Genomic DNA, 25900 nt, shown 5'->3' with positions numbered 1-25900 from the left:
CTTGTAGCATAAACAGAAAAATGAACCACTCTCCTTAGGCATAATTGGAATATATATAATTGGGGTCACTGATACAGATATATTAAATTTGATTTATTTCAAACTATTATATGCGAAAAAAAAAAAAAAAAATCTGGCAGACTGCCAGATCTCATGTTCAAGGTCACAGTTTGGTACACTTCTGGGTGGTTTTCAGTGGCATTCTGTTTTTAGATCACTACTTAGAAGTCCCACTCTGTCCTTTGGCACTTGTTTCTCTGCAGTGTGTGCTGGATTTCTTCCAATGTGTCAGAATGGGAATCCTTCAACTTGATTTTCATTTTTGGGAAATAGATGAAGTTGCAAGGAGCCAAATCTGGTGGTGAGCAAAGCTTGTGTTTGTCTAGCCAAGAAATATTTTGCTTTTTAGTGCATTCTGGGCCAGGACGAGGTGTCTCACTGGTATGCCCTACAGTTCAGATGGTTTCTGCTGAATATTCTTCCTCAGACATTACAGCCGAACTCCATCTTTACAGTTTCACCCTAGGGGATGAATTCACAATGGAAAGCCAGAGGGAATAAAAAAGTTGAGCATAGTCTTGCATAATCTCCTAATCTTGGAAACTGTGGACTCAACTTAAAACTACTTAAAACTTAGTCCTATCCAGAGCCCCAGCTCCTATTACCAGCAATGGTCCTCTACACAGTATTTAGGTCAGTTTGAAACAGACGATGTTTGCTCTTCAAGTTTGAGGTACATGGTGAAATTTCAGAGGACACAGTACAAGTGGTCTTCTGCTGCTTTAGCCCATCTGGGTCAAGGTTTGATATACTGTGCATTCAGAGATGCTCTTCTGCATCCTTTGGTTGTAATGAGTGATTGTTTGAGTTACCATTGCCTTTCTATTAGCTCAAAGCTGTCTGGCCATTCTCCTCTGACCAACAGGGCATTTTCTTCCAGAGAACTGCTGTTCAATGGATATTTTCTCTTTTCCTCTGTAAACCCTAGGGATGGTTGTGTGGGAAAATCCCAGCAGATCAGCAGCTTCTGACATACTCAGACCAGCCCATCTTGCACCAACAACCATGCCACTTTCAAAGCCACTTGAATCACCTTTCTTCCTCATTCTGATGCTTGGTTTAAACTTCAGCAGGTCGTCTTGACCGTGCTTACATGCCTAAATGCACTGAATTGCTGCCATGTGATTGGCTGATTAGATATTTGAGTTAACAACAAATCTACCTAAAGTGTCTGTTGAGTATATAAGTAACTTTTTTGTCATTAACCAAAATTAATAATAATTAAAACAAACAAAATAATTATATCTTTATAATGACTGGCTTTGTCTTGAATATGAACTGAATTAAATCTGAATCTTTCTGCTGTGTTCTTTCACAGCCTTCTAGTGTCAACTAACAATAACAAAAAGACCATTTTAAAAGTTTTACATTTTAAATAAAACATAGATAAAACAGGAATTTTTCTTTTAGTAGATTATTTGTAAAATATTGTATTGCTTCATTTACTTGTGTAAAAAATCTGATTCCACCACTCTTTAGATATATATAAAAACACAGGTATGTGCTCAGTTTACTTCTGAGATTGCAAAAAGGTTCTACTCACCAAAAAGAAACAAAAGACAGCAGTCTGTGAATATTTCTGTTATTGTTTTTTTTATAAACTTCGTGCAATACAGTGTTTTTTAAGTTTATCACACATTTAGATAAACCATAATCATTTATCTAGATATATCTATTCTCAACTACATACTATTCATATTGCCCACATATATGCTATCTGTGTGCATTTTTAATCACATTTTTCTTTTTCTGAAATGAAATCAAAGAAATGAAAATAATCTGGAAGCATCTGGTCATCGTTTTGTTTCTTCATTATATCATGTAGCAGGTGAATCCACAGTTTCAACCTGGATCTGCAGTCACTCGGGACAGTTTGGAAGAGGGTGGGATGGGTAGGTGTTACATGTGTCTACATTCTCATCAACATAAACAGCTCAGAGTTCAGACTCAGGAGTTACCGGGGAAGCACAGTGAAAAGAATCTTTGGGGAGCGTAAGGGGTTGTCTCTGTGGTGAAGCCGTCATCGGTGATAACGTAGGGAAAACACTGATCATGTGGCCGTAAATGGGCAGATATGGCGGGCCAGTGTTAGTGGTTGAAAACCACCCAACAAGAGTCCAGGGACGGCACTGGGAGCAAAACACTTATGCCAAACTTGCTCTTTCCAAAATGCATATCCATTTTGAACAGTGGTCCCGAAAAAACATGTGAATAAGACGTTACAAATATATGTATGCATAATTACAATGTACAGGTATCTTTTCAAAAGACTTTCTCCATGGTGTTTTTTTTTTAAACCCTTTAACCCACATATACATAGTGTTTTTTTGCCACTGAAGATGATTTGCATGTGTTACTTTGGGAGTTTTCATACAAAAAAACTGCTTTTTTTTTTTTTGTTTTGTTTTTCTCCTCAGGCAGCAACCTTTACCTGATACTGTACAAATGTGTAATTCTATGTCTCGTTTTTTTTCTGCTACCTCTGATCAGAGGTTCTGTTAATGCCCAAGAACAAACATCTTCAACACGACTAGAGCTACAATTACTACTGTTCACACTGATTAGAATGGAAATAAGACTAACAGAGGCCCATAGAAAACTCAGACTCATAATAACAATGAAGTTGGTCAGTTGTCTCAATCACTCACATTATTGTTGCATTTTTTTCAGTATCAATATTGGAAGACAATTTACAGTATTCACATCTGACTTCATCATATAAATGAAAATTATATAACATGGGGTAAAAAAAAAAATACAGGCTCTCATTCTCCCACATATTGTGCACACTCATGCTGGACACTGACACGTTACACACAGCTCACTGACAGTCCCAGTGGCTCATGGAAGAGATTCACAGTAAGAGTCATCAAGATCTAAAATCAGAGTGAAATAAAAAAAAAACATGAAAATTAAAATTTCACTCTAAATTATAGTGTCTGCCTGTAATAACTCTAAGAATAATCACAACAACAATTTTACATCAATGATGATCTGGTTAAATTAGCGATAATATTGCACAAAAATTATGTGAAACATCTTCATAATAGCCCAAGGTTAATTGCGTTTGATCATTAACAAAATAAATAATTTCTAGCACATTAAAATATCAAAATAGTTTTATTGTGAAAGTTCATTGTTGTTGTTATTATCGCTCTGTTATTACTCTTCTTTTTATTCTCAGTGAGCTTGAGTAGGCTAAGTAACAGTGAATATGGAGGGAGAGATGTAGCGTTTTACCTGTCTGCCTGTGTTTCTAGCTCCTGTTGAGCCTGAAGCGCTCCTTTCTGGCTTCCCTCTTTCACTACTACCCATCCTCATTCTCGCCCTTCCTCCTCACCTCCTTCTCTAATACCCTTCCTCTACACAGGTGTTGTTTTCCTATTGAGGGTGTTAGAGTTGCTCTCCCTATCTCCCTTCAGCCTGTCCAGAGTCCCCATCCCTCGCTCCCTGTCGACTGTGGATGAGGTGAAGGGTGGAGGGCCAGAGCCCACAGAGTTGGGAATCGGTGGATTGGAGTTGGAAGAATTGGAAGGGTTGTGGGACTTGAGTGAGGGGAGAGTACCGCTCATCATCACTCCCCCTCCCCCTCCACCCCCATCCTTTGGAAAACAGTTGTGGAGCTGGTAGAGCGTGGCCCTGTCCACCGTTCCATACATGGGTGGCAACCCTCCCAGTTTGGGGTCACGGGACAACGTGTACAGAGAGATGTCACCTCCAGCCAGGGCCGTGTGGGAGCGAGAGTGCGGGTTGGGTAAAGTGGACACTGAGATGGGGCCCTGGGAAAGCAATGCAGACGGGGGTAGCCCGAAGTTCTTTCCCCCACCTCCCCCCACAGGCGAGGGGTCTCGGGAGCGGGAAGGATCGGTGGAACGGGATGAGGAGCGAGAGCGGCGTCGGAAGCGGTAGCTGGGCAGGCGGAGCATGGCGTGTGTGGTGCTTTTGAAAATGTCGGTGCGAGAACGGCAGCGGAGTTCCTTGTTCTTCTCGATGTAGATGTTGACGGCCAGCACGCCCACCATTTCAGCCATAATGAAAGAAAGGCCTCCGAAGTAAAAGGACCAACCATAGGAGTACTGCCACTTCTTATCCTCATCCTTCTTTGGAGAAATGTCCCCCAGCGCAGCCGAGATGTAGACAATCACACCAATTATGTTGCTCAGACCTGCAACAGCACAGAAATATGATATTTATAAAAGATGTACATAAACATAGACCAACATGCAGTGCTAATATACAAATTTGTCTGGCATTTATTTGTAAAAACCACAGGCAGCTGTTAAATTGGCAGAGGCAGGCACGTCTAAACAAAGCATAAAAACTGTTATGGCACATGACACTTTCCAGATCACAGCTTACACATGTAGACAAATGCTAGAAGACACGTGCATACAAGCACAGATACAGATCTATATCCAGATTCACATAAAACATTCCTCACTTACCTGCAGCCACAAAAAGGATCCCTGCCCCCAGGATAATGTTCCTTTTGCTCTTATAGAAACGACTAGCAGCAATGCAAACTCCTCCCATCAGCAGCAGGATGGCACTAAGGATGGGGAAGATGTTGGAAGCCCTGACTACCCCTAAACAGAAGCAAGATGAATAGCAAATTAAAGTAGAAAGAGCAAGAATTTTTCTGCCTAACAGGATGTGCATGAAAAGAAGATTTTCACAACACCAAACCCTGCTTGTGAAAAAGTTTGTGTAATAGAATTAAATTACCTACCTAAGCACAAGTTATTTACAATAATAGTAAATATAAAGGAAAGTACAGTCAATTATGTCATAAGCTATCTAACAGAGTACCTGTATCTGCTGAACATTTTATTCTGAAACAGACGTGTTCCCTATGCATAAAATCAGATCATGGTTGCAACTGTGATTGGCTTCCTTATTAAAGCAACGTGCACTAGTTTGGCTGTGGTGCAGGCAAATTCACACAACTCTTCTGTTGTGTTTTTGACAAATTAGCTGCTCGAGGAGTGCTAACTTTAGTCTTAATGAGTACATCCTGGCACTAAAACAACTAGGACTAAAACCTTAAAAGATGCCTTTAATGCTCATTTCTAGCACTTTCATATTAAAAATATATATATATATCTTTATTTATCTCATACTGGACCTTTATGCAGCCCCATCAGTCCATCTTTTGTCAAAAAAAAAAGCCAATTTCAATACTGTCTCTTTAAGCACCCCATCCTCAAAAGTCCACTTTCTGATTCAACAAACAAAACACTGTTTGTAGTCTAAGCTTCCTTAACATAAGGAAATCTGTGCTGAGCTGACATCAGCTTGACATAGGGCAGAAAACCCACTGGAAACCAAGCATTTAGTGCTGTCTCACACCTGACCTTTTGGCTCACAGGGATTTCTCCTGCCATGTTTAATATGATCATCCAACATTGTAACTGTAATTGGTATAGGTCCTTATTTGGATTACAGGGAAGAAATCCTAGACAATCTTTTGCTGCGCCCCTACTGGAGTAACAGGTAGCAAACATAAAGTTCCGGACAAATCCTTATTAAGCAAGGTTTTGACAATGTAAGGAAAATAGATCAAAATTGTCATGACCCCCCCCCCCCCCCCCCAAAAAAAAAACAAACAAACAAACAAAAACAAAACAAAAACAAAAAACAAAAACAGAATACTTTCTGAGGTAATTAATTACTCAGTTCTAGGCACACAATTGAATCAACCCCCCCCACACACACACACACACACAGACACACACATTAACACACCTCCCTCATCTAGGACAACTAGGCCACAGGAGAGAAAATGCCACCTAAATGCCAGCAAAATGCCTCTGCAACATTGTAAACAGAGCACAAGCTTTTCTTTATGTATGCACAGGCACACATGTACCATATCAGTGCAGAAAGATATGACTGCAGGGCACTGAGCGCGAACTAGGGCACCCCATCTCTCATGGCTTTGTAAACATTGTCATGTGTTTACGTGTTAATATGACTGTCTTATGCAGAATGAGCAATAACATGTTAGGCTTACAGCATAAAGGGCCATCATTTTTATACTTTGCTCTTAATTCCAGGTATTTGTTCTCCCTCTACATCACTCACGTCCAGCACTGCAGGTAATAACTTACGTAGGACGTACTCTGCCCCATCATGGTCAAAGTCTGCATCCTCTGGGAAGTGATTAATCTGAGAACACACTCCTCTCTTCACTCCTGAGATGGACAAGAAAGAACATGGTGACCAGAATCAACAAAGGACAACAACTCAAAACTGCAATTTTAAGAGAACAGTATCTATCCTGCTGAGGAAAAGACTGATTGACCTGGAAAATGTTGTATCATGGTTTGAAAATGAATCCAAGCAAATGGTTTGGTATGGTAAATTTGGATATATTGTTTAAGAACATTATGAAGGTTAATGACTCTGCTTGTAAATATAGCTGATGTTAGTAATGTCACATACACACAATACACATGCATACACAACGTAAATACATACAAGCAGGCAGACCCTCAGGCAGACAGATAACTACCCGGCAGGGATCTTGGATGTAGACAGACAGACGAACGGAGGGACGCACGCACGGTGACGACAGCACCATTGTTGTTGATGGATGGATTTTGAGAAAGATGGAGTGATGAAATGACGGGACACAGACAGAGAGAGACAGACAGATGTGGGGTGAGTTGGTCTCTCAGTGCTCTTATATTTCCACACATTGCTCTGTAAAGAAACAGATGGTGGTACGGGGGGGTGGGGTGGGGGAGATGAGCCACATGGATCAGTGTTAGTATGAAGGCACGTTTGAAACATTAAAAGATGTTAGTCTATGTTGGTATGTTTTGGCATTTTCCATCATCCTTTATTACAATAGTACAAATCCAGCAGTGTGAAAATAATACATTATTTACATAAGTTCTTAAAATATAATATTTATAGTTGCTGGAGCAAGTTTTAGAAACATCATTTAATGGAGTCTACTCCTCTAAACAAATGAATTACAATGCCCCCCCCCCCCCAACTTGGGGGTCAGGAGCCCTCAGCTTGGTCAAAAGAAAATCTGCAAGATAACATGAGAATACATATGATACAGAGGATTCAGTTACATCAGTTCAATTACATCTCTCTTTGATTTGGGTATGAAACATATGAGCAAGAGTCAGATGCTGCTTTTGTATAAGAAGTCAAAAGCCAAAGTGACAAGTGACCTCTGGTTTAATCTGTAAAAATGCATTGAATTCTATAAACCAATGTTTTGTTGTATTAATTGGAAACTAACTCATAGCCCCTGCTGTAAAGTGCAACAGCAGCTTGAATGAAGTGGAGTTCAATTTAACAGGAGCGGAAAATGGAAATCCTCAATTAAAAGTACCTCAAAATTGTACTCAAACAGCGTTTAAGTAGATGCACACTCACCACCCACTTTGTTAGGTACATTTATTCAACTGGTTTTTAACACAGATATCTGATCAGCCAATCACATGGCAACAGCTCAACACACTTAGGCATCTAGACATGGTCGAGACGACCTGCTGAAGTTCAAACCGAGCATCAAAATGGGGAAGAAAGGGGACTTAAGTGACTGGCATGGTTGTTGGTGCCAGAAGGGTTGCTCTGAGTATTCAGAATCCAGTTATCTACTGGGATTTTCCCACACAACCATCTCTAGGGTTTATAGAAAATGGTTCAAAAAAGAGAAAATGTCCAGTGAGCAGCAGTTTCTTGGGAGAAAATCCTTTGTTGAGGTCAGAGGAGAATGGGCAGACTACTTCAAGCTCATAGGAAGAGAACTGTAACTCAAATAAACTCCATTACAACCAAGGTGTGCAGAAGACCATCTCTGAACGCACAACACGCCGAAGCCTGAAGCACATGGGCTACAGAAGCAGACCACCCAGGTGAAACCTCTGCCAGTTAAGAACAGGAAACTGAGGCTGTAGTTCACACGGGTTCACCAAAGTTGGACAATAGAACACTGGAAAAATCTTGCCTGGTCTAAATTGTGCTCCAATGTTAAGAAGGTACGGTAGGTCCGAATGTCATAAAAGCATGGATTCATCCTGCCTCGTATCATGTCAGGCTGCTTCTTGTGGTGTAAAGGTATGGGGGATATTTTCTTGGCATCCTTTAGGTGTTTAAACACTACAGCATAGCTGAGTACTGTTGCTGACCATGTCCATCCCTTTATGAACACAGTGTAACCATCTCCTGATGGCTTCTTCCAAAAGTATCCTGCATGTTCCATAGTTCAAATCATCTCAAACTGGTTTCTTGAACATGACAGAGCTCAATCTAATAGAGTACCTTTGTGGTTGATTCATATCATGGATTTTCATCAACTGTGTGATACTATCATGTCAATATGGACCAAAATTTCTGGGGAATGTTTCCAGTGCCTTGTTGAATCTATGCCACGAAGAATTAAGGTAGCTCTGGAGACAAAAGAGCATAGCAAAGCATACCGAATGAAGTATCCAGTGAGTGTATGCAACCGTGTTTCTAATATCTCATGACATGACCTCAAACACAGCTGCGCTAAGTGACCCTAGTAGCTGATATGTTCAGAATCAGGCTCACAAATTTGTGGTATTATAGAATCAAAAATCATCCAAACAGATAAAATCTTCATTGCCAGACAATTCAGTGCAACCCCACCTTAAATAAATCTGCAGAGGGGAGAAGAGGACAGGACACATCTATATCCACAGCATAATGTGCCACCCACCTGCAGGCATAAATCTTTTAGAGCTAGCATGTCCTGCATTTCCACCCCTTCCACACCTCACTGCATCACTGCACAGCTACTGAGCATCTATCTTGGCTGAATACTCCACAGACATCAAGGATACTTGACCTCTAAGCCACGCCAAGACTCTGTCAGCTTTACTGCAGCACAAAAGACTGAAAATGAGAGGAAACTACAAGGAGGGAAAGATGAGGACAAACCAGTGAAAGATGAAATGTAAAAATGTTTGGGGGAGTAAGGCAGAGGGATAGCAAGTGGAAAAACCGAAAGAGAGGGGCAAAGGAAAGAGTGGGTGGGGGTGCACTGCAGCAGAGCTGCAAGGGCTAGAGCTTATCTCTAATTGGCTGCTTTGCTATCAGGAAGCTTAGAGATGAGGACAAATTAGCTTTGTACAATGACCAAGCCCAGGATGGGCCAGGGATGCTTTATAAACAGAGCCAAGCGTTTTTCCTGGAGACAAAAAAAAGCTTTTACCTCAGTGTGTATGTGAGCAAAGGCACAGATCGCAAACTCACACAACCTCTTTGCTGCTTCACTGTTAACTCCGTCCCAGCTTTTCCTGTAGAGTGTCAGCCAGGCAGTGTAATGTATAATGAATTAGCAGCTTGTGTTGCAGTGACAAACTGAAGATTGAGAGATGGTTGCTGCCAGATTCTGTATCTTCCGCCACTTGAAACGAGAAGCCGATATGTGAACACAGGCTTTTGTTTCAGCAATTGACTTGAATGAATGCATCCTGAATTACAGACAATGATTAATGGATTATTTTGGATGAGGGTTACGCTTCAGTATCATGTAATTATATTGCAATTATGCAAAACTGTTTTTTTTTGTCACCGTGGCACGGTCTACCAAATACAAATGAAATGTGTATGTTGATGCTAATAATGATTGCTGATACTGCTGCAGTGCTGCGCCCTCCTGAACAAAGTTTTCTAAAGTCAAGTGAGGGGTTCTTGTTGTTATGCACTGATCCCATTTAACAGAAGAACAATATACACAATTTAGAAAAAAATATGTGACTGAATGATAGGAACTATATTTCCATTTATAAGCTTTGACATTTCCATGAGATCCGACTTGCTAGTTGGTGCTCAGGAACTGGTTTCAGTGCCACCAGCTTGAAGGTTAAATAGGTAAATACAACAAATAATGAAAAGCAACAAGAAAATCTAAATGGAGTGTCAGTGCAGTATAATAAACACAGTATTCTCTTTCACATGAATATGAACCTCAAGGTTCAGAAGGCAAGAAGAGCTAGTCCGACTAGGTTTTGATTTTGATCTACATCCAATTCTAAGTTGCTGGAAGGCAAGTGTAGCTGTGTTGCTCTGTATCAGCCTTCTCTGCACTCTCTAAACTGGAATCAACAGTCTTAACCAATACAAACTTTTTCTCACATGTGCCTACTTAAGCTCAAAGCCCGCACGCAGACCCCTGTTGGTGACAACTTCTTTGTTACCTTCCAAGCAGCATATTCTCCACAGACCGGAGTGGGTGAGAGCACCAGGGTCCTTCTTGTCCTTATTATGAGGGTCATCCTGGGTGACGTTGGCTGTGCTGTTGCAGATGAGGGCACGGGAGTACAGCCAGTAGTCCGTGCCTATTGCCACCGTCATCAGGCCGAAGGCAGCGAATGCCCCCACGGTGGTGAGAAGGATCTGGATCCCCTTCTCACACACCATGCCTTTAAGGGAAACATAAAAGTGGAGGAAGAGGTGAGTGAGAAGACGGAGAAAGTGGGCATCAGGAGTGCAAAAGAGAGAGGAGGAAAAAACATTTTTCGTAGAGTAAGAGAACAAGAAAGAACTTAACAAAGTGCAGTTTATTAAAAAAAGACAGCAAACACAGAAGGTGAGATGATGAGGAGCATGAGGAGGTGAGCGGCACCGGTGGGAGGAAGAGAGGGAGGCAATGAGAAAAGACGAGCGCGAGGTGTAGGCGGATGTGGGAGGTGCATAAGTGGCTCTATGATGTGTCCTTGGAGGAGAGTTTGATGACTCTGCTGACTCTGCTTAACAAGACAGAATTGATGTGAAGCACAACAGATCGCACCCTCCCAAACTCTACTCCATATTCATGACCCTGACAATGTTCTCCCCCTCGGTATCAGCGGGACTCAACACACACACACACACACACACACACACACACACACACACACACACACACACACACACACACACACACACACGCACACAGAGCAGATTAAACATGGGATCACCCTGTGCCCGCTTTTATTGCAGAAGCAACATTGGTGAACCTTTTACATTCAAACATCCATGTACGCTCTCACACAGATAGCATTACATAATTCACTTACAGCTTTTTACATTGAACCACACAAGTGTGAAAGATAGAAAGTTGTCTCAGTATCCCAGAATTGCCTCTGTAGATATTTCTGCTGCATTAGAACTTTCCTTTTCACAGAGATAAATGTGCAAAACCTGAATGTACAGAGAGCGGCAAAGTGAGACTTACCTGACGGCGAGTTTCTATCCTTCGACTCAATTTTGAAATCTTTCTTTTCCTCGGCTGTGAAGAGCGTGCTGTCCCCTCAATCCGGACAGCATCCATCGACTGTTTTCACCTGCTCTCCTCTCTCCTTCTTGCTCTTGTCTTCTCTCTTGCCTCTATCTCTTTCTCTCTCTTTCTTTTCGTCTCACTGGAAAGTTGATGCTGGAGGAAGTTGTGGACGGTTGTCCCGCCCTCTGTCTGTCCGCTGTTAGCAGAAAACTTGCAGATACAAGTCCATGGTCAGCGCTCTGCTGCTCCACATGAACAAAGACAGAAATATATTGCACTGTATTAGGTTTATGTGCAGTAGTAAATATTAGGTCATTAAGCTGCACATGAGAGATTTTATTTAAGGGTTCACACGAGCCATTGTTGTGTTTAAATTCTATTCATATGTGTGATCACTGTGATCACGAGGGGACGGGCATGGTCAGCAACCATACTCCTCGCCACTGTGCTGTGGTTTTTAAACAATGCTCAGTTGCTACTAAGGCGCAAAAAGTGTGCCAGGAAAATATCCCTCACACCATTACACAACAAGCAGCCTAAACCATTGATAGAAGGTAGACTGGATTAATACTTTCATGCTGTTTACACCAAATTCTGACCCTTTCATCTAAATGTCACAGCAGAAATTAAGACTCCTCAGACCAGGGAACTTTTTTCCAATCTTCTGTTGTCCATTCTTAATGAGCCCATGAGATTTGTAGCCTGTTCTTATGTGAGAGGAGTGGCACCTGGTGTGGTCTTCTGCTGCTGTAGCCCATCTGCTTCAAGGTTTCAAGTGTTGTGCGTTCAGAGATGCTCTTCTGCACACCTTGGCTGTAACAAGTGGAGGGCAACAGTTTGAGTTTCTGTTGCCATCCTATCAGCTCGAAGCAGTCTGGCCATTCTTCAACATCTGACATCAACAAGGTATTTTTGCCCAGAAAACTGCCACTTACTGGATATATTTTTCTTATATTGCAGCAGTTTCTGAAATACTCAGACCAACCCATCTAGCACCAACAACCAGGGCACTTTCAAAGTCACTTAAATCACATTTCTTCCCCATTTTGATGCTAGGTTTGAACTTCAGCAGGTTGTCTTGACCATGTCTACATCCATAAATGCACCGAGTTGCTGGCATGTGATTGGCTGATATTTGCTTTAATGAGCAGTTGGACAGGTGTACTGTATATAACAAACTGGCCTCATAGCCTGGTACAAAAAATGTTTCTATAGCTAATTACCCCTTTGTGGCACATATAAGTACCAACATAGATGGCTGTAACTGCTAGCTTTCAGCTAGGCTTCACCTAGCTGAAGCTGATTCACTGAACTGGACCTCTTGACAACACTTTGGTATATATTTAATTGACCTAACAGACCTTCCAAGAATATTGTGCATTATGTTAGGTAAGTGAATGTCTAGTGTTGTATGTGTTACTTAGCACAAACTAGCAGTTATCTGTGGGGCACACCCACATAATATAACGATGCATCTTGCAAACCACGCTTGTTAGCATTTACGGATAACTTAGCACTCCACCCTCTTGCCATAAATTTGTTAATTCAGGCAAAATAAAATTTAGGCTTTAAAACTGAACAAGCTATCATTGTGGCTACGTCCATCTTCTAGGCTGTAGTCTATGCTTATAGCCAAACACCTGACAACACAAATATGCACTCATACTATGCTTGGCTCTATAAACAAAGATGACGAAACAACATTTTATCTGCTTAAAATCAGCACATTGTCACTGTGAGGCATGCTGATGTTAGCATTTAGCTCAAAGCACCACCCAACTGCTGCCTAACAGTCCTGCATGTAGGGATGTTGATAGTTTGCAAATTAATGGAAGTGTATGATATGAGTTATGATTTATTTTCCATAGCCAGGGTTAGGGTCAAATTAGGCTTACTATTTTCAGCTCAAAACTGTTTTGTGTTTTAACGCTTTTAACAGAAAGAGTAATCAGAGGAGGGAAAGTATTACAGGCTAAAGGGAGAATGACTCCAGAGCAAGTGAACTGCATCTAGTCTGAATAAGAGGAGCAAGAGGGGGAGGCAGAGAGGACCAACCCGACATTGTTACCATAGCAACATTGAATTCCAAAGTCTGGATCAGCATAGAGTGGGGAGTGGGGGGGAGTGGGGGGGGGGGGCAAGAGACAGAGGGAGAAAGAGGTAGAAATGAGGCTGATATTTCAAGTCACTAACAACGCGTTGACTCTGAGACCCGGGCAGATGGACAAGCGAGCTAAAGCTCTATCAATAGATAAATGTGTGACCACTGCAACACAGATGCTCTGGGTCACACACACACACACACACACACACACACACACACACACACACACACACACACACACACACACACTCATGTGCATTCATAAATACACATGAATAAAGGCTAAACGCCATTTGTTACTGAGGGCACAGGAAGTGTTTCCTTCTCTCAGCGTCTTTTAATGATGGTGTGATGGTTTAGAAACACATATGAGGATATGACGAAGCAACACACATTATTCAGCAAACATTATTTAGCAGACATAATGCAGTGCAGTCGAGTCTGTTAATATTTGATGATGCAATATGGCACCGTGATCAAAATAGGTTACATCCTGTTTGCATTGTGAGACCCAAAACAGAGCTGCCTCAGAGACAGAAAAAGAGACATGGAAGGGGAGATGGTCTGTGTGTGTGTGTGTGTGTGTGTGTGTGTGTGTGTGTGTGTGTGTGTGTGTGTGTGTGTGTGTGTGTGTGTGTGTGTGTGTGTGTGTGTGCACATTTCCTCTCTAGTGCTTCTGAAGATGGGTCTAGTCCAATCTTATTGAATCCCAGTAATGTTCCCCTCAGCTCCTTTCGGTTAGACAGTTAGCCTTGTATCCCTGCTTTCGGGCGTCTTATTATGTAAACTGTCAAATGACACCACCACAGTGTGGCTTATTATTTATACATTGTGGGTGAATGTGTCTAAGTAAACAAGTGAAAGTGATTGTGCATGTGTGTGTGTTTCCGAGTGTGTTGTATGACCTTCCAACCCTATCAACATACTGCCTCTCCCTGTGGAAAATACATTTCTAGAAGGGATTACACTATCTCCAAGGCCTAAAAATACAGTATCTAATGTGTGTGTGTATGTGTAATCTTTGACTCCATATAATGAATGACCTTAAGAATAACCTACCAAGTTACTCTCCCGAGTAAAAACTCCCTTGTGTAGGCGGAGATCATAATTGTCACTTAATTATCTGTAATTTCTATTTTCCAGCAATAATTAAGAAAGAGAGGAAAGAAGGGAGTAACAGAAATGAGCGCAAGAGAGCGTGAAAGAACAAGAGACCATGAAAAAAAATTTAAGAGCTGCACAAAAAATATTAGAGGGGATTCAAGGTCGGATAAGGGACAAGGCATTGTAACTTTTCTTTTGGCTGACATTACGGGGGTCTCGTATTTTCTGTAAGGACAGGGAAGAAGTGGACGTGAACATAACATGTTTCTTTTGCAGAGTTTAAAATAAGTAGCCCACTTTGTTGGGGAAACACAGTGATTTAGGTTAGGCTGTCACAGGTACAACAATAAAAAAAAGAGCCAGCAATAACACTGTTCAACTGAAAAACCTCCTCCGTACAGGGAATTTGTTGCTCTATGAAACCCAACTTTGGGATTTTGATAGTGAGCCATAATGTTGTAACCATTCAAAGCAGACTTACTATGAGCTACGACATTTGAAACAATGGCATGTGCTCTTGTGGAAACAACAAGTCTTTGATTTAACAAAAAGGCATTTTATATGCAATGTCGCAGAAAAGAACTACTATACCCACAATCCTAAACTGATACAGATCCTGATTGGTGGAGATTTCTGCTACCGTGGAAATGTTTAAATCCACCAATATCAGGTTTCTTAGTGATCGCAAAACTTCAAAAACCACCAGACTGGTGAATTCATTAAGGAACGAAGCATTGAACCATATCAGTAACTAGACTATATTGCCTACCACGCACACAAAAGACAAACTACAGAATATATACAAAACTGTTATTACACAACAGTGTTATTAACCACATAAACACTACGATGATGAAAAGGATTAAATTCCTTTGCTGTGGTATGTAGGCTTGGCAGTCGGTTATTTGCCGAGTTGTTCCTTTAGTGTTAAAATGAATCATGTACACAGTTTTTTACCTTTGTCTTTCATTTTGTTTAGTTTTCCTTTATTTTTTTTATCCAAATTACATTTTTTTGGTCATAATTCACCTCATAGTTAGTTGGCCTCGCTTGAAACATATTATATATGCTGTAAATAAAATCTGTAAAAAACAGAAAATGCTAGGTTAATTTTCTGCCAATGCATTACAGATGTTTATGGTAAATTGTAAAAGGTAAAAGTCAATGTAAAAAATAAAGAACATCTGTGAAAATTTTATATGGAAAATTTCTTTTCTTTTAAAATGGCACATTATACTGTATTTTTACAGAACTTAGGAAAAGTAAGTTCACTTCTGGAACTGGAGGCCTTTAAAAAAGTGGGCAGTAAGTAGGGCTGTACCTTTTTGTATTGTCTGCAATAATACCAGTATAAGTTTTAACGTGACATAAAAGTGTCACGTAAAAATTGTATGATGCCATACATCTATGCTCCTTTGCACACAAGAGTGACATAAGCCCAGGCATGTCTGAGAGCGAGTGCGGAGTGTCAGCCTGCAATGACTATTTCAACCTAAAAAGGGAGCTACTTCAACAGCCTCCAACAAAGCGCAGTATTTGCAAAATATGCAAGAAAACTGTTCCCACTAAAGGTGGAAACAGCAACCTTGCTTCACCACTTCAGGCAATAATACACCGTTGATTACATGTGAGGAGGAGATCCTATCAAAATCCAAAAGTAAGCAAATGTCTTAACCCAGCATTGCTGCAGCATTTGCTAGTTACACTCCATATGACAGGAAGAGCAACTTATTGATGACATCACATGGTGAAAAAGCAGAGCTTTAAGCAGTTTAAAAAACTTGACCCAAGATACAACATCCCAGGTAGATAATATTTTTCAGTTTTATTATGTGACAATATTGTGGAGCTCCTACAAGGATAGTTACTGTTAAAGTGCTAAATAGTTAGACTTTTCAATCAATCAATTTATTTGTATAGCATGTATGATTTAGGTAGCCTGCCATCAGTGAGGTTATTGGAAAATAATTATGGAAAATGCCCTTCTTTTTGTTTGCAAAAATAAATACTGCTGCCTGCAAGCTGCAATCAACAATAAAACAGTGGCCAGTAGTCTGTTTTTCTATGTCATCATAAATATAGTTATCACAAATTTCCTTGAAATATCTTGACGTAATTTTGAGGCTCTAGCACCAACGTCTAGTGGTCATTGTTGAGCTCTGTGTTAACATGAACATTGGTTTTTTTATACTTTCACACCGGACGCCCTTTCACACCGGCTAATTTTTTCTAAATCGATCCTAAGGGAAGTAGATATAAAGAAAAAAGGATCGGCCCCAAAACAGAACCATGTGGAACTCCACATAAAAGAGGGGCAGATGAAGAAGTTGAGCCTCCAAAACTAACTCTAAAACTTTCTCAGACAGGTATGACTTAAACCACTTCAAAGGTATGCCTTTTACCCCCACACAGTGCTCCAGGCAAGAAATGAGAATACTGTGGTCAACAGTGTCAAAGGCAGCTGTGAGATCTAAAAGCATTAAATAACAGAATCCCCAGAGTCTGTGGCCAATAAAACATCATTAAAAACTCTTAAAAGAGCTGATTCTGTGCTGTGAAATGTGACATTATAATATCATGCATAGTTAAACTTTTTTGGATATGAATTAGATGTTACTGGCATGAAATTAAAATGATACTAGATATAGATAAGAACCTTCAGGATTCTAAGATGTACCTGTACTTCTGAAGATGTACTTAACTTCTGATCATGTAGGAGGAGTTCACAGACAGACAGACAGACAGATTTTGTGCATTATATTAAGATATGGGCAGGTCTGTTGTTCTAATTTCGGTATAAGATAACAAAGTTAAAATGATTTAATATGCCGCCAATGCAAGCTTAATGTCTGTTTATAATTAATTTAGGCCAATAGGGCGTGCAGGCGGAGTGCACTCAAGTGTAGATATGTGGCAGACATAGATAGAAACTAGGTGCAGGTTTTTTTTCTGCAACCAGCCAATTGGTTGAAGAGTAAATGATTTGAGACAGTCAAGATTTTGTGACTGCAGGCCCAGGAAATAGTTAATAGTTAACAGTAGCACTATTATTTCAATAGTTGTGTTATACTGGCGTGTTAATGGGGACAAAAGATTTTACACATTTAGGTCTGTTTGCAGGTCCTCTGTGGTGCTACTGCATATGTGGAGAAATCTGTACAAATGCCCTCTGTGGCACCCAAGGGGGCTGCGCAAAATCTGACAAGTGATTTCACTGGACTCAGTGCTGATTTGAGCTGAGGAATACAAAAAAAAAGGGGGGGGGGGATGAATATGAAAGAGGTGAGCTTAGCCAGACCACTAACCCACTCCTCACCTCTGCTTGAGGCAAGCAGATCAAAGCTACATTAAGTGCTACTAACATAGCAGACCTGATCTCAAATCCAAACTGTCAGTGGTCACAGTGTACTGTGGGTAATGCATGTCCCAGGTTTTGACAAGAATGAAGAATGTGTGAAATAAATAAGATAAGCACCTGTAGTTCAGTGCTGATCCTTTTTTTTTAAACTGTTGCAAGCCTGACGATGTTACGAGTGCACTGCAGCATCACCTTTTTTACAATGTGAAATAGAGGGTTTAGAACCCCTCTTCTCTACAATAATTTTCATGCTGGTTATAATAGCAAATGATGGCAGGAGTGGTGGTAAATTCTGGATAGTACTGCAGTTTGTGTGGATTTAAAGTACACATTCCCCTTTGCTATAAATCTGAGCATCCCGGAGCTAACGCCCTCACAGTGATGCCTTCATTGTATGTTGCCAGCTAGAGGCAATTAGCTGTAGCTGGACTTACTGCACAAACAAAGGCTTTGGGAGCGAGCGGCTGCAGGGACCATTACAGAACCAGGCTTTCACTTGCCCAAAAAACTTCAGATATAATCAGATCTACCTATGTGACTCATTCCCAGCAAGACAGACCACCTTGCGTGTATAAAATACAAGCATGCCCGAAGAGTTGTGGCTCTAATAATGCGGCCATAAATCACACAGCAGATTTGAATTTTGTAGCAGCTGCTCCATTAGCTATTCATTGCATAAATCAGCTACCAAACTGCTTGTTGAATAAATGATGACAACCGTAATACGTTTTTACACACATGTGAAAGGCAGTGGTCCGGCATGGGCAAGTGTGAAAGTTTTCAGTGCAACATCTACACACACACAAACAATGTCATCACTTGGAAAGAAGAATTATGTCTGGTCTCCAAAGGACCAGAATCAGGACTGTAATTAGTAAAAATGACATAAGCTAACAGTGGCTGCTTGACCAAAAGAAAAAATCATGCATTAGGCCTACTTACAACGGCAGATCTAAAAATACAAGCCGAGTATTCTATTCTGAGTTCTTGGTGGCGGCGGTGAATGTTCGGAAAACCTGCATAAATATTCAGAGCAGCGACTCATGGTAGCCGCAGTGATTTCTCCTCTTAATCATGAGAAAGAGCTACACACCTGAGCTCATTGCTGAGATCCCACATCTGGCAGGTGCACATTTACATCTCTGCACGTTCGCATGCAGAAACACACACGCGAGTGCACAGAAGGAAAAAATAAAATCCACACACAAACAAACCAAGCAACATATGCAGTCTTAAACACCCACAACTGTCAAAATGATGACAATAAATGTATAAAATAGGTCATCTTTAAAAGGCACTTCAAAGTGTAGCTGAACTGCCATTAAGCTCTTGTGAAGAGTCTGCTAAGATCCTCTGACTCCATGTGACCAAGTCTTTGCCTGTCTGAGCAGAACTGCCTGAGGCGGCAGTGGCAGTAACACCTTGGTTTAAGAGGCTCTCAAAATAAAGTGTCTCTGAATGACTGGATGCTCATGAACCCATGAATTCATGCTTAAACACATGGACACTTGCAACCATGCATGTTAAATATTCCAGTCTTCACTGATTAAAGCGCCTTCTGACAGCAGATCTAACACAAAATTGCCCTTTAAATTTATAGCTTTTATACGGAAAACAGTGAGTTATCCTGTTATGTAAGTGCAGCTGAGGAGAAACAAAATTCACCAGGAAACAAGCTGAATACTTGCAAATAACTCAAAGCTGCCCTTTATAAAGATAGAAAGCTGCAACTAATGATTATTTTTATTACCGATACACAGTTTAATCAACAAGATTTCAGAAAATTCCCAATAAGTGCCGATCCAGTTTATCCAAGGTGGCATCTTCCAATAATGTGTGATCAGCAGTTAAATTAGGGCTGCAACAACTTCTCATTACTGATTCATATGTTGTAGGGCTGTCTAATTAATCTCATTTTAGTTACCATTTGGCTTTAAATTATTATTAAAAGGAGATAATTGAGATTAAATGGTTTTTGTACTGCATTCTGTTTTTGATTTCCTTTTTTTTTTTTTGCCATTCAGCACATCCCTCTCCTTTACTTTTGTACCTCCCTGAAAGTCTAAATACACACCGCCATACAGTGGCATATTTAGTTCAGTTCACATTTATTTATTTTCCATTTTTTTTTATAATTCATATTTAAGGAAATGTACTTAAATAAAAAGACAAGTTTATTCATTTTTTTTAAAAAACTTATAATAAATCCACAATTTCAAATCCAAACCCTGACTAATAATTGTGATATCAATATTGACCAAAAGAACTGTGATTATTTTTCCCATAATTGAGTAGCTCTAATTTGGTACCTGTTTTCATGACTTGGTTCCTATTAACAAAATTCCCAACTAACCTAAAGCCGAAGTTTGGGATCTTTAGCTATTTCAAACTGTCTGACCAACAAGACATCCAGTACACTATGACATAAGAGAATGGCATGAAATCCTGACAAATGATAAGGTAAAAATGAGTCATTGCCCTTAGGACCAATACTTATGGGAATATTTCAACATATGTAGTGCAACTAAATATGTAACTAAATATGCTAAGATAAACACCCGGCACCCCATCTTTAATATTTCTTAGGTTGGTGCAGTAATATCATGGATGTTTTGCATTTTTTATGAATTAAATAAAAAAAAGATTTATACATTTATAAATAAATAAATGTATACAGTAAATATTGCAGTTAATGAGCTTATCTTTGATAGAGCTCAGCTATCTGTTTTCCCCATTTCCAATCTTTGCCCTATGCTAGTTCCATAACACATGCGTTGCAGTTGGGCTCTACCAGAATGCAGTAGTTGATACCAGTACCAGTAGAATCAGCTGATACCACTACTAGTACAGTAAAAAAAAAACAAAATGATTATCCCATTTACTTACTCATAAATTGCTTTGTTAAAAAGTTGTTTTAAGTCACTGAAACGGTGGTGACAGACCATTTATTTAATATGAGGATGGTTGCCGAGTAGCCTCCCAACGTTACTAGAGGGTCTTAAGTTAGTTACATTTAGTTAGCTTTAGCATTTACAATACTGTATAAAATCTTGCTAAAGCCACCCCTCATATCATTACATTTTGCTATGAAAACTGAAAACAACACAAGGTACACTCGAACCCTTTCTTATCAAGGAGTTGCGGCAGCTGCCCTAATCACCGTCATGTAGTTTTTCCTGTGCTTGTGGGTGTCCTTTTTCATCATAATGTACCTGTGAGGATAGACTAGAACACTTTTAGGCATACGTTGTGTTCTGGTGACATCCCTAGGTTTATGACAATGCGCATAAGCTTAATTAAGGAAATGTTGACCTCGGCCTTCTCAAGATCCTTATACTAGTTAATTTCTGGAACATTTCATAATCAGTGAAAAGTGTTGATGACAAATTTAAGTGAGCAAACTCTTGTGGACCTAGATTCAGCTCTGTTAATCCCTCATCTAATCTGTTTACAGGATCATCACTCGTTTATTTACTCATAGGCTTAACAGTAGAATGATACGTCAGCACCTACTCAGTCACATAATCTATTTGACATAAAAAGTCGATGCATTTTGTATGAGGCACCTCACTATTCTAATAGAAACAACTATGACCGACTCACTCACACCTGCACCTTTTTGTAATCTGTGAGTGGTAGTTACAGGTGCCACAACCTGTATCTCCAGCCTAGTGCTGGCCTGTCAGACATGCTAGCACAGTTTCTACCGTGTGTTTATGCTGCATGCCTCTGCACACAGGCAGGTCAGCTAACAGCATATCACTGACACAACATGGTTCGATCACAGGCTCTTACAACCCTGCTCTTGGGCTATACAAGCTTAAGCAAAGCACTTAAAAACACCAAAGCTCTGGGTTAATTGATGCATGGGTCATAGCCACTGAGAACGGAGTCAATTAGAATGCTTTGGATAAAAGCCTCTGCTCGCTGGAGTTATAAGCAGTGTTGTGTATTGAATCTATGATTTCCAAATACTGCAAGCCTAGACACAAGTGTAGGTTTAGACTTTATCTCCAAGTGCGATATGCAGGAGTTTCTTTTACTCATAGAGGAGAGATGATAAGTTATGCAGTAATATGAATGAACAGTGGTATTTAGATTATTAGATTTTTGAGGGGCTATATTTAAACTGAGGCATTTGTGGCTCTCGTACAGCACTGGATTTCCTCCTGAGTCGCTGACTAAAGAGAGGAAGGAACAATGTGAAACCTCACACCATCAAGAAAATTGCACCAAAGGCATTGATCCTCTGAACAATAGCTACATGACAGATGCGATGATCATTGCAGAATTGTTTCCCCTCAAAGAGAGAAAGAGAGAGAGAGAGAGAGAGAGAGAGAAACAGATCAACCAGGAGTGAAATGTAAGTGAGACAGTGAAATGAGTGGAAACATTCAAAAGAGATCCTTTCCGATTGTTGCAGACTGCTTGAGCATTAGATGATTATGATTTGGCCAGCGTTAAATCACAACTATAGCCTGTGTGGGCTACGCATCAGTATTGACTGCAGTGAGTCACCTTAGAGTGTAAACAGCAGATCTTAGAGCCAACTCAGGGTTTTTGAAAGTGATCCAAAATCCACAGAGACGATCATCAAGGCCATGCGTACATCACATACACGGCACAGACGGTGTTTAGCACGTGGGAGGTGGAGGGGCTGAGGGAGTGTGACAGGGCCAAGAGCACTTAATGAAAGAATCACTGAAAGCTGATGAAGGGGTGGGCGGCCAATGGCAGCACCATGACACAAAAATGACACCTTTGATTTCTCATCAAACATAAATGAATCTTTTAGGTGTGCAGTGTGTAACATCAGACTTGCACTGTATGCTAAGTCACACAGCTGCAGTTACTGTGCAAACAAACTGCATACATTTGCACAGAATGACACGCAATTAACTAATGATTTGAGGTGTATTTAAGAAATGTAAATTTTAGGCTTTCATCCATTATCTCTTTACGGATTATATTTAAGAAATGCACTTCAAAATACACATAAAAATATATTTAGCTGCCACCCAGTGCCCACATTTGACACGATCGCTTTACACATAAGAGAGATCACACAGGAACAGTGAAAAGTTCAACAGTAAACTGGCAACATCAAGTGGCAGAAAAAAACAGGGGGATGTAAATTACAACTTTACAAGCGGGCGTTGGGGGTCGTTTGTGCTGGCTGTTAAAACGAAAGGCTGGTCCCAAAACGGAAAAGATTCAGCACTTAGTGAAAAGCTGAGCTTTATTGGGAATAAACTTGTGCTGCAGTCATCAACACTGTAGACGACCACAGTATTTCTCAAAATTTCTGTAACCTGCCATTAGCTGCAGCCACAGTGAAGACAGGTATAAGTCACTATGCTGTTTGCTGACAGTGCACAGTAACTCCTGAATACTGCAGTGCACACTCCTACAGAAGCTGCAATTCAAGACGTTTCAGTCCTCCTTTAGCAACGACATGATGTGAGCTATGATGAATACTGAATGACTGATCCCGTGCCAGGTTTTTTGGTGTCCTTTACCTCTGGATTTCTCAAAGCTGCACAGGTTGGTCAGTGAGAACAGACGGTGGAATGAATAGAAAACGCATCTAAAAAAAAAAACGCATCCGATGCTATGATGTGGCCCAGGTTCAACATGGAGTCAAGATGTTGGCCCTGCACTCAAAAGCGGTGCATACGAGCTCAGAGCAACGGGGCCGGGAGCGTGCAAAGCTGACTTATAGTGATGCGGACTGCGGTGCATTTGTTAACAGAGTACGCTACACACATCACCCTGCCTGCATAGGCTGCACGGTGGAAAATGGACGCCTAGCATCAAGAGACCAGTACAGAGAAAACTCAGCGGACTGGGACACAAATGACATACAGAGACGTACATTTACACACACTGAAATAACTCTGCGTCCTCGGGGAAGCGGCGGATCATCTCAGTGAATGCAGCAGATATTTTAGTCTCAACACCTGCGGTGTGAATGCAGGCAGAGCTTAAAACGAGCTATTATAATGGCATCATTTGCATAATAGACGTGCGGTCGCTAATTATAGGCCCGCGCAAAATAGGTGGGAATGTTATCATTCAGGATTCAATCAGAGAGTGAGGTGGAAGTCTGAGAAATATTATTCTTTTCTGGAATTACGATATCAACACTGTCAGTAGTGGGGCTAAGTTGCAGGCAACGTGAAACAAGTCAACGTGATCAAAATTGCACTGGATGAACTGCGATTCATTAGGCTGCAAAGTAAAAACAACAGTGTCTCGGTGTAATTATAATCATTTTAAAGAAGCTTATGGTGGTCTTACCTGCAGGCTTTTTTATTTCAGAGCTTCGCAGCGCGTCGCACTCCCAGAGAGAAGGGGATGGAGGGAAAAGGAGAGAGGGGGTGGACGGCGCTAAATAACGGGTCTATCGAGGCAACAAAATAAATAATGAAATCGAAGGAGTGATTAAAAATTATGAAATTAGGAACAGGGGGGAAAAGGATTGAATTCTCAGGTCCCGGTTAAATTAAATTGAGTCTGCGACGGAAAAGGGATGAGCATGTGTATACACACTCACACACACACACACACACACACACACACACACACATACACACACACACACATATATAAAAAGGCTAATGCAAAACACGTCACTGAACACGGATTTGTCTTCAGTGGATGTGGCCGCTGCTTGTGTGTACTCGGGGAGAATGCGTCTCCCCCTCCCCTCCGGTTGGATGAGCGCTCGCCCGCCTGTCTGCTCCTCCATCTATTTCTCCCACACTGAGCGCGACACGAGCAACTTGTCGCATCACTCTAAAACTCCACGCTAAACGTGAATGACGACGGATAATCGACACAAGATGAACTCGCCCACAGTAGCCTATGTTGACCGAACGAAGGCATAACCCCCCTCATCTCCCCTCTTTCTATCTCTCTTATATTGAGGAAATTGGTCTGGATGTGCTTATTGGAGCGTGTGCCACACGCGCATGGCTGCGCGCTTGTAAGTAGCCTATTATGACCAGGTTACAAGTGCGTGTGTGTTATTGATGTCGATTATTTTTATTTATTTTTTTATTTTTTTCTGAAGAGCGACTTGATGGAGCGCCAGTGGGACACTTTTCCTCTGTAGTGATGATGCTGATGATGAGGGCCGCGCTGGTAGTTCTGGGAAATGGAGCACAAGCGCAGCCCTGCAGAGAGAGAGAGAGAGAGAGAGAGAGACAGAGAGGAGGAGGAGGAGGAGGAGTAAAAGAGAGAGTGAGGTTATATCACGAAATCAAACATATACAGGTTAATATCAGTGTGCCAGCAATATCAACACAAACCGAAATTCAGTAGAAGCTTTAAAATATTTGTGGTAAAATATAATTTAATCAGATGACACTTCTGATGTGCGATCTCACTGGTGATGATATAGACCAGATTATGTCATGCACAGATCTATAAAAATGAAGCCAGAGTTGCTGGCCTCACGCAGCATTTAGGGTGCATAAAACAGAGTGAGTGAACAATGACCTTCGATAGCTTTAAAATGGCTTTACTGCCTAGTTCAACACTTCTCTCTCTCTCTCTCTCTCTCTCTCTCTCTCTCTCTCTCTCACACACACACACATACACACACACACACACACACACACACACACACACACACACACACACACACACACACACACACACACACACAAGAGGAAGAGGCAGAGCTGGATAGAGCTAATACAGACTGACAGGTCTTTCATGCAGTAATGGTGATGGTGAAAAGAGAGATCCACTCAACACACACTGCTACGTAGACACACATGCGCGCACAAAAAAAAAAAAAAAATGAAACCTGTATACAGACAAACAAAAGGCAAAGGAAAACAGAGGTAAACACACGCTCACAGTGTGAAGTACGTTATTGCAGGAAAGTATCCAAACAGACTCAGCCGCGGTTTAATCTCACTTGTTTGCAGCTGCAGTCAGGCTTCGTTCATCAGGAGAGACACTCGCACACAGAAAACCCTCAGTCCAGATACTCACACAGCAGAGTTTA

General features: G+C 40.9%; 1 protein-coding gene across 1 annotated transcript; it reads right to left on the bottom strand.

Moving 5' to 3' along the window:
• Positions 1-1646: 1646 nt before the first annotated feature.
• cacng8b (calcium channel, voltage-dependent, gamma subunit 8b) lies at positions 1647-24428 on the bottom strand. Its single transcript, XM_030748947.1, has 6 exons — positions 24181-24428; positions 11270-11556; positions 10251-10475; positions 6171-6254; positions 4506-4646; positions 1647-4225 (listed from the first exon to the last, which is right to left on the bottom strand). The coding sequence occupies exons 3-6, from the start codon at positions 10471-10473 to the stop codon at positions 3423-3425; spliced, it is 1251 nt and encodes a 416-aa protein (XP_030604807.1). The 5' UTR covers positions 10474-10475; positions 11270-11556; positions 24181-24428; the 3' UTR covers positions 1647-3422.
• Between the last annotated feature and the right edge of the window lie 1472 nt (positions 24429-25900).

The sequence above is a fragment of the Archocentrus centrarchus genome, chromosome 16, assembly GCF_007364275.1.
Source record: "Archocentrus centrarchus isolate MPI-CPG fArcCen1 chromosome 16, fArcCen1, whole genome shotgun sequence".
NCBI classification, from domain to species: domain Eukaryota; kingdom Metazoa; phylum Chordata; class Actinopteri; order Cichliformes; family Cichlidae; genus Archocentrus; species Archocentrus centrarchus.
The sequence above is the reverse complement of the archived record's forward strand: the minus strand, read 5'-3'. Positions and strand labels throughout refer to the sequence as shown.

Excerpts from the sequence above, each read along its gene's own strand:
- cacng8b (XM_030748947.1), bottom strand. The coding sequence starts at position 10,473 with ATGGTGTGTGAGAAGGGGATCCAGATCCTTCTCACCACCGTGGGGGCA. Across the intron at positions 4,647-6,170 it reads TGGGGCAGAGTACGTCCTAC|GGGTAGTCAGGGCTTCCAAC; the intron begins GTAAGTTATTAC and ends GCTTCTGTTTAG. Across the intron at positions 4,226-4,505 it reads GATCCTTTTTGTGGCTGCAG|GTCTGAGCAACATAATTGGT; the intron begins GTAAGTGAGGAA and ends GTGCTGTTGCAG.